The sequence below is a fragment of the Heterodontus francisci genome, chromosome 1 (assembly GCF_036365525.1).
Source record: "Heterodontus francisci isolate sHetFra1 chromosome 1, sHetFra1.hap1, whole genome shotgun sequence".
Taxonomy (NCBI): Eukaryota; Metazoa; Chordata; class Chondrichthyes; order Heterodontiformes; family Heterodontidae; genus Heterodontus; species Heterodontus francisci.
The window spans coordinates 169,003,253-169,017,936 of NC_090371.1; the positions used below are offsets into that span (position 1 = coordinate 169,003,253).

The following is a 14,684-nucleotide window of genomic DNA, read 5'->3' on the forward strand; positions in this document are numbered from 1 at the left end:
GCACCATAAGGGTAACCAGTGAGTGGAGGCAGAGGACTTGGGTATGGTTCTTAATGAGTACTTTGCATCTGTTTTCACAACAGAGAGGGACAATAGAGACATTGTAATGAGGAGTGTGAAATATTAGATGGAATTAACATAGTAAGAGGAAGTATTAAGGGGGTTAACATCTTTGAAAGTGGATAAATCCCCAGACCCAACAAGGCTGTTAAGGGAAGTGAGCGAAGAAAGAGTGGAGGTTGTGACCATCATTTTCCAATCCTCTCTGGATACAGGTGTGGTGCCAGAAGACTGGAGGACAGCTAACAAATTTACCATTGTTTAAAAAGGTCTGAGTAATTACAGGCCAGTCAGCCGAACGTTGATAGAGGGAAAATTATTGGAAAAAATTCTGAGGCACAGGATAAATCTTCATTTAGAAAGACACAGATCAATCAAAGAATCAGCACAGATTTGTTAAGGGAAGGTCATATCTGATTAACATGATTGAGGTTAGGGTAGTGCATTTGATAGTTTATATGGATTTTAGCAAGGCTTTTGATCAGGTCCCACATGGCAGACTGGTCACAAAAGTAAATCCAACGGGATCCAAGGCAAAGTGGTAAGTTGGATCCAAAATTGTCTCAAAGGAAGAAAGCAAAGTGTAATGGTGAATGGGTGTTTTTGTGACTGGAAAGCTGTTTCCAGTGGGGTTCCGCAGTGCTCGGTCTTAGGTTCCTTGCTTTTTGTGGTATATATCAATGATTTGGACTTGAATGTCAGGGTATGATTAAGAAGTTTGCAGATGATACAAAATTGGCCATGTGAATGAAGAAGAAAGCTGTAGACTGCAGGAAGATATCAATGGACTAGTCAGGTGGGTGGAACAGTGACAAATGGAGTTCAAACCAGAGAAGTGAGGTAATGCATTTGGGGAAGACCAACAAGGCAAGGGAGTACACAGTAAGTGGTAGGATTCTGAGAAGTGTGGTGGATCAGAGGGACCTTGGAGTGCATGTCTGCAGATCCCTGAAGGTGGTTGGACAGGGAGATAAGGTGGTTAAGATAGCATACGGGATACTTCCCTTTATTATATGAGACATAGAATATAAGAGCTGGGAGATTATGCTGGAACTGTATAAAACACTAGATTGGTCATAGCTGGAGTACTGCATGCAGTTCTGGTCACCGCACTATAGGAAAGATGTGATTGCATTAGAGAAGAGATTTGTGAGGATGTTGTCTGGACTGCAGAATTTTAGTTATGAGGAAAGATTGGAGAGGCTAGGCCTGTTTTCTTTGGAGCAGAGCAGGCTGTGGGGAGATCTAATTGAAGTGTATAAAATTATGAGGGCTCTAGATAAAGTGGATCGGAAGGTCCTATTCCCTTTGGTTGAGGATTCCATAACCAGGGGGCAGAGATTTAGTGTAAAAAGTACAAAGAACAAAGAGGAGGTTTAGAGGGGATTGGAGGGAAAAGTTTTCACCCAGAGGGTGGTGGGGATCTGGAACTCACTGCTTGAAAGGGTGTTAGAGACAGAAACCCTAACAGTTAATAAGTATTTGGATATGAAGTGTCAAAAACTACAAAGCTACAACCCAAGATCTGGAAAATGGGATTAGGCTGGATTGCTCCTCGTCGGCTGGCAGGGGCACAATGGGCCAAATGGCCTCCTTCCATGCTGTAAATTTCTATGATTGCTGCAGAAGTTACTCAGGGCAGCAGCCAGCTGTCTGCTGCTTCACCAATAACCTTTCCTCCATCATAAGATCAGGAAGTGGGGCTGCTCCCTGATGACTGCAGTGTTCAATTCTATTCACAATTCCTCAGATAATTAAGCAGTCCATACCCACATGCAGCAAGACCTGGACAACACCATTGACCAGAAACTCAACTGGAGTAGCTACATCAATGCTGTGGCTACTAGAGCAGATCAGGAGCTGGGTATTCTGTAGTGACTTACCTCCTGACCATCCAAAGCCTCTCCGAGGCACAACACATGAATGTGATGGAATATTCTGCATTTACCTGAATGTGTGCAGCTACAACACCACTCGAGAAGTTCAACAACATGCAGAACAAAACAGCCCACATGATCCTAAACATTCACTTCCTCCCAAGTCATTCTGACTGGGAAATATATCACCGTTCCTTCATCATTACTAGGCCAAAATCCTGGAACTACTGATCTAATAGTATTATGGAAGCACCTGCATCACACAGACTGCAGCAGTTCAAGAAATCTGCCCACCACCACCTTCTCAGAGGCAACTAGAGATGGACAACAAATGTCAGCCTTGCCATCAATGCCCACATCCCAATAATGAGAAAAAAAGGAAATTTTAGGCCTTACCTGGCACAGTGGCTGAGTAAATGAAAGACAACTCACCCAAATCAGAGCAAACAGTCTCAGGCAAATACTGTCATCTCATTTACTTTAACACAAAAACAATTAACGAAGCGAGCGTCGGTCCTATAGAAAGTGGGTCTGGGGAATTAATGAGAAAATAGGGAGATGGCAGATGAACTGAACAGGTATTTTGCATCTGTCTTCACCACAGAGGATACAAGTAACATCCCAGAAATAGCTTTAAATCAGGAAATGGAAGGGAGGGAGGAACTCAAAATTACAATCAACAGGGAAGTGGTATTGAGCAAATTGTTGGAGCTGCAAGCTGACAAGTCCCGGGTCCTGATGGTCTTCATCCTAGGGTCCTAAAAGAAGTGGCTAGTGAGATAGTTGAGGCTTTGGTTTTGATTTTCCAAAATTCCCTAGATTTGGGGAAGGTTCCATTAGATTGGAAAATAGCCAATGTAACTCCTTTATTCAAAAAGGGAGACAGAAAGCAGGAAACTACAGGCCAGTTAGCTTAACATCTGCCATAGGGAAAATGTGAGAAGCCGTTAGTAAGGAAGTTATAGCAGAGCACTTAGGAAAAAAAATCACGGTAATCAGGCAGAGTCAACATGGTTTTGTGGAAGGGAAATCATATTTAACCAATTTATTGGAGTTCTTTGAAGAAGTAACATGTGTGTGGATAAAGGGGAACCAGTGGATGCACTGTACTTGAAACTAATGAGATTCTGAGGGGTCTTGACAGGGTGGATGTGGAAAGGATGTTTCCGCTTGTGGGAGAATCTAGAACTAGGGGTCACTGTTTAAAAATAAGGGGTCGCCCATTTAAGACAGAGATGAGGAGAAATCTTTCCTCTCAGAGGGTCGTGAGTCTTTGGAACTCTCTTCCTCAAAAGGCGGTGGAAGCAGAGTCTTTGAATATTTTTAAGGCAGAGGTAGATAGATTCTTGATAAGCAAGGATGAAACATTATAGGTGGTAGGCGGGAATGTGGAGTTGAGGTTACAATCAGATCAGCCATGATCTTATTGAATAGTGGAGCAGGCTCAAGGGGCGGAGTGGCCCATTCCTGCTCCTAATTCATATGTTCGTATCACTCAGCTCAGCATTATTTTTGTCCTCATACTTGTACAGATTTCAATTCTTCGTAATCTTTAGCTTAGAAAGTTAACACCAAATAAATCACTACCCATCCTTATACCTACAAATGGCCAATTCCTACCAAAGATTTAGCTGATGAAAGTTAGACATTAGTAGCAACTACATCTGATCCAGCTTTAAAAAAGATCAAGATTATTGATGACAATGTAATTCAAAGACCCACTGAATTGTGTAATATCTACAGTTTGGAAAGAATGTGTGCAAGATACTTATGATAATGTATTAATTCTTCGGAGCTGTCAACATGGAGAAACGTTTGGAGGGAAAGTAACATTAATTCCAGATCTATTTCAACATGTGAAGTGTCCCGGCGAATATTCCCTCTAAGCTGCACGGCCACGCAGCAACCCAAAAATACCTGCACAAGTTGGCCCCTTTATGTTACCATGCATGCGCAGTTGTGCAAAAAAATTTAAAGAGCCCACATACTTTAAAAGAATTGGCCACGACGACAAAAAGAATTAAGAGGGTATGTTGGTCCTGGCCAATATTTATCCCTCATTTAACACCTAAAAAGATTACATCATCATTGTTACATTGTTGTTTGTGGAACCATGCTGTACACAAATTGGCTGCTATGTTTGCTACATTACAACAGTGACAGTTTCTTTATTACAACATCTTGCTTTTTGTCAAGAAAACACAATATGCAAAATGAGGGATTATTAATTCACCGGTTGGAAACTTACATTAAACTTTTAATGGAAAAAATCCTGCAGTTAACTTTAAAAAAAAAACTGGCAACCGAGATGGCCAGTGCAATTTGCATCTGAAACACCTCTTCACATTCCAAAGACCTGCCCGAAGACAGAGATCTGGGCAGTATGAACCCAGAACAATGGTTTGCTCGAAGTGATTGAATTACCTAAGATTGCTTTATTAGCATGGTGTTCAAGGCAATCCTAACATCTTGACTTTGAAAGAGCAAACCCCCCTCCAAGTGAAAATATTGACATTGAAGGTTCCAGTGAATACATGGACAACATCATATGACCGTCTGTTCATCTCTGTGAAAGCCAAAAGGTTTCCTTGACCAAAGACAGACAGGCAGTAACTCAGACTGTGCAGCAACAGGAAGGCTGTGTGCCTTTCTCTCTCTCCAGATAACACAAGTTTGAACCCTGTCTGCGACTGCGGACCCTCCAAACCTACAGATTACTACTGAGACCACGGGAAGAGAGCCAGCTACAAGTCTGCCTCCAAGAAAGCCTTGAATCAAGCCAGCCAGCCACAAAGTGCACTTTGACCAGCCAAGGACTTCAAGAATACAACTTCATCTGGAAGACCACTGAATCATCCAGCTTCACAAACTGTATTTAATTTCCATTTATTCCCATCTCTAATCCAACCACAAAGTCTACTTTTCCCTCTGTAATCTATTTGTGTGCATGCGTGTATGCATGCACGTGCGTCAGTCTCATGGGAATGTGTAGCATAAATTTATTATTTTTCTAGTTCGGTTTTAGATTGTGTAATAAACTCACCTCTTGTTTAAACTCAAGAAAATCTGTCTGATTAGTTCTTTCATTATCACATTAAAGGTAAATGGTAAAACACTAATTGAGGTGGTATGCACAACCACAGTTTAAAAAGGAATAAACCCTGTTGCGATCAAAGAAGAGGAAGGGCAAGAGGGGAACCTGTGACCCCCCTCCTCATCTGGCTGTAAAAATTTTATACTGCAAATTGACACTGCTTGAGATTAAGGAAGCCCAGGATGGAAGCAGAACACAACTCTGATTTTTCATCTCACTGAATGTTCATAGTACCAGTTCTTCAGTTTCACGTGAAATTTCTAAAGTTGGCTTTTTGCATTGGCTGTTGGCTCCTGTCACCTGCTCCCAGACCAGGTCATGAATTCACAGGATACAGATAAGAAAGGACAGTCATCTTAATTTATTAATTATTTATTCATACAGAAAGGCTCTACAGTACTTCCATTATAGTGTCCAAATATTTCTTTAAATGATTTCAGGGCAATGATCCCCACCATTCTGGGAGTCTTTCTGCTATTTGAAAGAATGACTTACATTTACATAGTGCCTTTCATGACCACAGGATACACTTCAAAAGCACTTTGAGACAGTGACTGTTGTAATTTAGGAAAGTTGAAGAACTTCCTGATATATGTCCTAAATTTTCCTTCTACCAACTTGAATTAGTAGCCCCTTATCTTAGTTTAAAACAATTCTCTGGATTTACCCTGAACTATTTTTATAAACCACTTTAAAGTAAATTTTTGTTTACAAGATGGAAAAGCCCATGTTACTCCTAAAACTTGGACGCGGACATGTGGACCTCTCTGAACTGTCTCCAACACTTGAATGTCTCCTATGTTGTAGTAACCAAAACTGAACATAGCACTCAATGTGCCCTCTGACTTGCAGTCTACTGTTTTGGCCAAGTAGTTTGACATTCGGTTGGTTTTGTTTAGTACTGCTTTGTACTGATCAGCCATGTTGAGTGTGAAGTCTGGTACGAGGCTAGCTCTCTTTCAACTTTGTCCTTAGGTTTTACAAGTCACATAGCATGTTACCCATTTCTCCTTATTTATTTATTTTATTTAGAGATACAGCACTGAAACAGGTCCTTCGGCCCACCAAGTCTGTGCCGACCATCAACCACCCATTTATACTTATCCTACACTAATCCCATATTCCTACCACATCCCCACCTTCCCTATATCGCCCTACCACCTACCTATACCAGGGGCAATTTATAATGGCCAATTAACCTATCAACCTGCAAGTCTTTGGCTGTGGGAGGAAACCACAGCACCCGGTGAAAACCCACGCGGTTCACAGGGAGAACTTGCAAACTCCACACAGGCAGTACCCAGAATTGAACCTGGGTCGCTGGAGCTGTGAGGCTGCGGTGCTAACCACTGCGCCACGAGAATACTTTACACTTTTGTGTGTTTAATTTCATTTGTTATTGTTCATAATTATTTTCCTATACTTATATTTGTCCTGGCTTTATTAGCCACCTGCAAGTACTAGATTTTTTTAAGCTTCCAATTTGATCTAATCATGCCCAGCCTTTGATGTCTTTTTTCCTTTCTAGAATATATTTCATTGGTACCTTTTCTATCTCCTATTTAAATATTTCTGGTTTATGCTTTTATTTGCCAGTTTTTCCTTCTGGTTAATTTGGACAAGATCCTTTTAAAAACTTATTTAATTTGCTGTTTCCAGTCAAATACCCTTCTCTAACATTTATATTCTTAAACCAAGCTCTAATTTATAATTAATGTAAATTGTTAGTGAGTATGCTAGAGATGCCGTCTAGCATGAGGAAATACAAACACAAAAAAACACTTGAAAATGTGGGTCTCATTAGATTTACGCAAATTATGGTGCAATACAACGCGAAAGAAAAGTTTAGATTTATGAAAGTATGGCACAAGGTAGATGGAAGCTAACTGTTTCCAGTAGTTGAGGCTTCAAGAATGGGAAAACATAGGGACAAGATTTCATGTAAGAGATTTAGAAGAGGACAGGAGAAACTTCTTTCCAGAGAGAGAGTTATTAAGTTACAGGGTTAGTAGCTAAGGCAGAAACTATTTTAGCATTCCAGTAGCAAAGGGGTCAATGTTGAAGTAGTTGAATATTACATTGGAGGGGTGGAAGAAGAAAAATGGAATAGAGGGATATGAGAACAGAGTGGGTAAATGTGATTACCTTCCATGTGAGAAAGTAGTTGTAAACACGGACATGGACGAGTTGGGCTGAATGGCCCATTTTCAAAGAACAAAGAACAGTACAGCACAGGAACAGGCCATTCGGCTCTCCAAGCCTGCGCCGATCTCGATGCCTGTCTAAACTAAAACCTTCTGCACTTCCGGGGACCATATCCCTCTATTTCCATCCTATTCATGTATTTGTCAAGATGCCTCTTAAACGTCGCTATCGTACCCGCTTCCACCACCTCCCCCGGCAGCAAGTTCCAGGCACTCACCACCCTCTGTGTAAAGAACTTCCCTCGCACATCCCCTCTAAACTTTGCCCCTCTCACCTTAAACCTATGTCCCTAGTAACTGACTCTTCCACCCTGGGAAGAAGCTTCTGACTATCCACTCTGTCCATGCCGCTCATAACTTTGTAAACCTTTTTCATGTCGCCCCTCCACCTCCGTCGTTCCAGTGAAAACAATGTGAGTTTATCCAACCTCTCCTCATAGCTAATGCCCTCCAGGCAACACCCTGGTAAACCTCTTCTGTACCCTCTCCAAAGCCTCCACGTCCTTCTGGTAGTGTGGCGACCAGAATTGCACGCAATATTCTAAGTGTGGCCTAACTAAAGTTCTGTACAGCTGCAGCATGACTTGCCAATTTTTATACTCTATGCCCCGACCGATGAAGGCAAGCATGCCGTATGCCTTCTTGACTACCTTATCCACCTGCGTTGGCACTTTCAGTGACCTGTGGACCTGTATGCCCAGATCTCTCTGCCTGTCAATACTCCTAAGGGTTCTGCCATTTACTGTATACCTCCCCCCTGCATTAGACCTTCCAAAATGCATTACCTCACATTTGTCCGGATTAAACTCCATCTGCCATTTCTTTGCCCAAGTCTCCCATCGATCTATATCCTGCTGTATCCTCTGACAATCCTCATCATTATCCGCAACTCCACCAACCTTTGTGTCGTCCGCAAACTTACTAATCAGACCAGCTACATTTTCCTCCAAATCATTTATATATACTACAAACAGCAAAGGTCCCAGCACTGATCCCTGCGGAACACCACTCGTCACATCCCTCCATTCAGAAAAGCACCCTTCCACTGCTACCCTCTGTCTTCTATGACAGAGCCAGTTCTGTATCCATCTTGCCAGCTCACCTCTGATCCCGTGTGACTTCATCTTTTGTACCAGTCTGCCATGAGGGACCTTGTCAAAGGCTTTACTGAAGTCCATATAGACAACATCCACTGCCCTTCCTTCATCAATCATCTTTGTCACTTCCTCAAAAAACTCAATCAAATTAGTGAGACATGACCTCCCCTTCACAAAACCATGCTGCCTCTCGCTAATAAGTTCATTTGTTTCCAAATGGGAGTAAATCCTGTCCCGAAGAATCCTCTCTAATAATTTCCCTACCACTGACGTAAGGCTCACTGACCTATAATTTCCTGGATTATCCTTGCTACCCTTCTTAAACAAAGGAACAACATTGGCTATTCTCCAGTCCTCTGGGACCTCACCTGTAGCCAATGAGGATACAAAGATTTCTGTCAAGGCCCCAGCAATTTCTTCCCTTGCCTCCCTCAGTATTCTGGGGTAGATCCCATCAGGCCCTGGGGACTTATCTACCTTAATGCTTTTCAAGACGCCCAACATCTCCTCCTTTTTGATAATGAGATGACCCAGACTGTACCAAGTCCTTCTCCTTGGTGAATACTGATGCAAAGTACTCATTTAGTACCTCGCCCATTTCCTCTGGCTCCACACATAGATTCCCTCCTCTGTCCTTGAGTGGGCCAACCCTTTCCCTGGCTACCCTCTTGCTCTTTATATACGTATAAAAAGCCTTGGGATTCTCCTTAATCCTGTTTGCCAATGACTTTTCATGACCCCTTTTAGCCCTCCTGATTCCTTGCTTAAGTTCCTTCCTACTGTCTTTATATTCCTCAAGGGATTCATCTGTTCCCAGCCTTCCAGCCCTTATGAATGCTTCCTTTTTCTTTTTGACTAGGCTCACAATATCCCACGTTATCCAAGGTTCCCGAAACTTGCCAAACGTATCCTTCTTCCTCACAGGAACATGCTGGTCCTGGATTACAATCAACTGACGTTTGAAAGACTCCCACATGTCAGATGTTGATTTACCCTCAAACAGCCGCCCCCAATCTAAATTCTTCAGTTCCTGCCTAATATTGTTATAATTAGCCTTCCCCCAATTTAGCACCTTCACCGAGGACTACTCTTATCCTTATCCACAAGTACCTTAAAACTTACAGAACTATGGTCATTATTCCCAAAATGCTCCCCTACTGAAACTTCGACCACCTGGCAGGGCTTATTCCCCAATACCAGGTCCAGTATGGCCCCATCCCTAGTTGGACTATCTACATCTTGTTTCAAGAAGCCTTCCTGGATGCTCCTTACAAATTCTGTCCCATCCAAGCCCCTAGCACTAAGTGAGTCCCAGTCAATATAGGGGAAGTGAAAATCATCCACCACTACAACCCTGTTACCTTTACCTCTTTCCAAAATCTATCTACATATGTGCTCCTCTACCTCCCGCTGGCTGTTGGGAGGCCTGTAATAAACCCCCAACATCGTGACTGCACTCTTCCTGTTCCTGAGCTCCACCCATATTGCCTCGCTGCATGACCCCTCCGAGGTGTCTTCCCACAGTACAGCTGTGATATTCTCCTTATCCAGTAATGCAACTCCCCCACCCCTTTTACATGCCCCTCTATCCCGCCTGAAGCTTCTAAATCTCAGAACCTTTGGCTGCCAATCCTGTGCTTCCCTCAACCAAGTCTCTGTAATAGCAACATCATAGTTCCAAGTACTAATCCAAGCTCTAAGTTCATCTGCCTTACCTGTTATACTTCTCGCATTGTAATTCCATGTGTTTCGATCACTCCATGAAGCTGATGGACTGTTCAGTTGCATGTAAAAGCTGAAGAAATATTCATATTTATTGATATTTGGAAATAACTGATACTGTTGAATTCAAGTCTCTGTTTACTGTAACAATCTAATGTGAAATTATTTTGGACAATCTGAATCCAGTTCTTAAATTAGGTTGCTCCAAATTTGGCACTAAATTGGTAATCTCATAGCCAAGGATCTTGATTTAGAGAAGCAAAATTTCATTCTGCTAAGGGCCAGCTGCTTTTCTGAAGCAGGGTTTGAGGCAATCAGGGAAGATTCCATAGGTGCGTTATTTGTAAAACGCATTTGCAAGTTTGCTGCAAGTAACAAAGCAAATATTTTCAGCAATGATTGGGACAGTGTAGAGAGAAGGAATAAAAACAGAAAATGCTGGGAACATTCAGCTGGTCAGGCAATTTCTATAGAGAGTCAAGAACCTTTCATCAGAACTGTCAGAATGAGATTACAGGGTTCCATTTCACAGTTGTGGAATCTTTCATTTTGATCAGCACATGGTCAGTCAAAAATGACTGGAAATATTGTACATAATTACATTTTGAGCAAGATGAAGGCTTAATTTACATAAATGGCAACAAACACTAGTTTAACATTTACAGTCTCTGCCTCTGGTCAGTGATGTGGTTATTTTCCTCTTGCGCATGAAGTAAAGTTTGTAACTAGTTTGTTGGTACTGGCACAATATATATGATCTAAAAATTACCATTCTCTGAACTCAAATTCTACTGCGAAGGCACCTGGTTTGGTGAAGCAGTGACCTTCATTAGCCATGGTTTCAGAATTCTGGAGCTACATAATTCTACAGGCTAGCACTTGTTATTGGCAGAAGTTTGGATTTGTCTGCACAATACCAAATTTGTATCTATTCACAGGTTTGCACAGTACATTTCACTTTTTGTAACAACTCGACACTTAAGAAAAAATATTTTACAAAGCTCAAACCTGTTAGTGAAATGGACTTAGGACAATCTCTCACTGCAGCTTCATGAATGTGACAAGACACCAGAAATTACCAGGAAATGTGGAGAGCACAGCATAAGGGCATTCAGCAAGTTCCTTATTAACATTATGCTAAAGGTGTAGTTACAATCTTGGACAGGCAGTGTGACTATTCTCATCTGTTTGGCCGGGGGGTTTGGGGGGGGGAAAGAGGAGAAGAAATGTGGAGAACATACAATTTTTATCTGTCCTGTAGTTAGCGAGAAAAATTAGATTAGTTTATTTGACGTTTCAATAACGACAATGGTTGGAATAAGATAGCTACCTATTGATTTTGCTGATATATTGTACATGGATTGTATTACATGGAAAACAATCAATCAACAGTGCTCCAGTAAGGCAACAGTACAAGTAGAAGCGTTCAACTGTTTAAGAGCATCTTTTAGCAAAATGAACCATTTGTTTTTGACTTTACCCACTCAACAGAAAGCTTTAGAAAAGAACACAAAGCAGGATGATCCTGAGCTTTAGCAGATTTCTGAATCCACTGTTAGCCAAATATGCATTCCTAATATTCAGCTGTCTTGACCATTATGACCAGCTCAACAGAAAAAGAAAAGACAATAAATGTAAATAAATTAATGTTTATTTAAAAGATGACTTGTAGGTATGCTTCTGAATCATAAAATTGAACACAGGGAAAGACAAGCAGCTGTTTCAACTTTTCCCAAGACTCAGCCTTAAGTCTTCCTCCAGTCCGTATAGCATATTCTTCCAGTCTGTATAACTGTATTGGTGCTAGACAAAGCCCTACAACTTCTGTCTCTTAAAGTACACTCTGCCACTAAATAAGTCAGTGGCACATAAACGTGTATTTTAGTTTGATCAGTAATGCATGCATCTGGATTATTACAATACTGTACGGATTCCATTTGTCCTATGTAGGTCACATAATTTCATGGCTTTTTTTTTAAAAAAAAGGACAAGCAATATAGACAGATTTAAAAGATCAGGGTGCACTGCCACTGGATTCATTTTATCTGATTATATATTGGAATGTTTTGCCTCTTATATAAAGGCGCTGTGGTAAGACAGCCAAAAAATGCAATATGGAATGAAACATATACGTCCATTACATTTAATCACGGGTATTCAAATGGTCTTTGCTCAGATTCTCATTTCAATCTAAACCGACATAGTTTTGGCCAACGTTTACTTTTCACAAAGTGTATAGCTTTCTTTTTTCAAATAAAACTTTTATATCAAACGCCTAGTTTATTAGCCTGGGTGAGAACCACTTTCAGGACCGGCATGAATGCAGAGATTTCACTGAAGTTACTGGTGCTCACTAAGTGCGTGTGGATGCTTAATCCCTCAGTGTAGTTCCGAGTTTCAATACTCCTTGCTATGTTGTGCAAACCGCCAACAATGGCTGGTGAGAGCTGCAAGAAATGAAGGAAAGTGTTAATATCAAGATCATATTTCCTTGACTGCAACATTGATCTTATGCTAATGCACTAGTAATGATGCTATTTGGTACCATTCATGCTAGTATTAATGGTCTTGAGCTGATTGTTAAAGAATCTTTTTTTGCAGATCACCTTAAAGCGGTCAACATGAGGAAACCTGGGAGATTTATGATCAAAAACATAGACTGATCACAAACACAATTCAACACAAAGTTGTGTTTATTGTTACGAATGCAATACATCAAAATATGTCTCAGTCTTAAACTGAAATAAATGAGTCTCGCTCCAAATTAAAGATCCGGCCTGTTGGCTTCAGAAAGCTCTGCAAGCTCAAAGCATGGCACCAAATACAGATAATTTGAGATACAGAGATACAAAGATAAACCGAGAGCATTTGTGGTGGGGATTGCACACCCTCCCAACTGAAGATAGCACGTGTGTGCAGATGAACTGGAGGGATGGGGGGGAGGGAAGTGCACAGAGGGAGGATGGAGGAAGGGATGGAAAGATGGTAAGTTAGGAAAATAGAAACATTGGGGCTGGATTTTGTTCTCCGCCAGGTGTCGGGTTTCGTGGCAGTGGGGGGGGGGGGGGGTGCCTGAAAATGCCTGCGGGAGAGGGCCATCACGCACCCCGACGCTGTGAGGGCCCGGCCCGATATTACTGGTGGCGGCGAGGCCTCATGGTGGCCCCCCCGCCGCTCGGCGACTGGACCCCAATTTGAATATTTAAATACATTAAAATGAATGAATTAATGAAGCTCACGTCGCTGCCTGATGTCCCGGTGGCCGCCATTCCCATGCCTTCGGATCCCCATCTGGGGAAATGAGGTGCCACGCTGGTGGGGAGGGTGAAGGAGGTAAGTTTATAGTGCGGTTGGGGTCAAATTAATGCCATGGGTGTACGGGATGGTGGGAAGGATTGTAGGTGAAAGTTTGTGCAGGTGGGGGGGGGGGTAATGGGTGGCAGTGGAAGGTCAGATAGTAAAGGTAGATATTTTTGGGGAGGAGGGCTAAAGGGCAATTAATTAATTTGTTATGGGGGGGTTGGGAGTGGGGCAAAAGAAATATATTTATTTTAATTCGCTTTACCTTTAAATATTTAAATTGGCCACGGCAGGGCTAATAGCCCTTTAAAAATGGCGTCAGCACCTGCGCACAGGCAGCTGATGCCATTGCCGGAGATGGACAGCCCACTCCCTCCATGTAATCGGTGGGGGCCCGTCCCAGCTATTTAAATGAGCTGCCGTGCTTAGAATCGCAGTGGCTCCGCAATGTAGATTGACGGCGGGCTCATAAAATGCAGCCCATAGTATGATAAATTCACTCACTAGATGAACTAATGGTTTTTCATGTTGCAATGTGGCAAACAATTGCAGGGAAAATACTTGACAAACTCACTCGCATATGACATTTGCTTCCGTTAATGAACCAGCTATTTCAACTCATAACATTGCTGTCGTAATCTATATTAGGGCTGGGGTGATTCATGGAAAGAATTTTTACATCCAGTTGGCTCCGACACTTAAATATTTTGTGCAGTTTTTCTACAGTATCTTTTAATGGGGAGTATCTTGTGAGAAGCAGTAACTGCCATACAAATACGAATGGTCCAATGAAATAGGTCAGTTGGAATGAATGCATTGAGCTTGGACAAGAATAGATTAAGAGACTATTGACTGATGCTGGAAGCTTAATTTTTGACTGGGAGCAACAATGTTTCTAAGCAGATGCGAGGATATGTGTAGTGCAGTGGATCAATGTAATTTTTTTTCTTTCATATTATGTAGTAAAAAAGGGTCAAAAGACTTGACCTAATGAACTGTTTTTGAAAATGTTTTTAACGAGAATATGACTTTGTTCTTTTTCCCCAGCTCTCACACCATTGGGAATGGAGATGGTGAGTAGCCTATACATAGGCCTGCCTCTGCTAACACCACCTCAAGATGATGGATTGGTTACAGCAATTGATTTAAAAAAAGTCTTCCTTAAAGTAGGGGATTAACAGATGGTCCAGGGGTGTGTACAGAGCATGCAAACAGAATAATCAAAATTTCTACCCATGGATATTCTTAAGGTAGAATTGATTCCCTCCGCTGCAAATGCCTCCCCCACTCACCCCCCCAGCCCACCATATTAGGTCTTAATTGAAGAGAA

At 41.8% G+C, this 14,684-nt stretch overlaps 1 protein-coding gene across 10 annotated transcripts in view; it reads right to left on the reverse strand.

The window, feature by feature from the left end:
- Positions 1 to 11,689: 11,689 nt before the first annotated feature.
- sec31a (SEC31 homolog A, COPII coat complex component) overlaps positions 11,690 to 14,684 on the reverse strand; it is a 117,849-nt gene continuing 114,854 nt past the window's right edge. For all 10 annotated transcript variants that reach the window (XM_068038188.1, XM_068038205.1, XM_068038231.1 and 7 more), the window contains one exon: positions 11,690 to 12,501. In XM_068038188.1, coding sequence (XP_067894289.1) covers positions 12,322 to 12,501 — 180 coding nt within the window. In that variant the 3' untranslated portion in view covers positions 11,690 to 12,321. The remainder of the gene's footprint in view (positions 12,502 to 14,684) is intronic.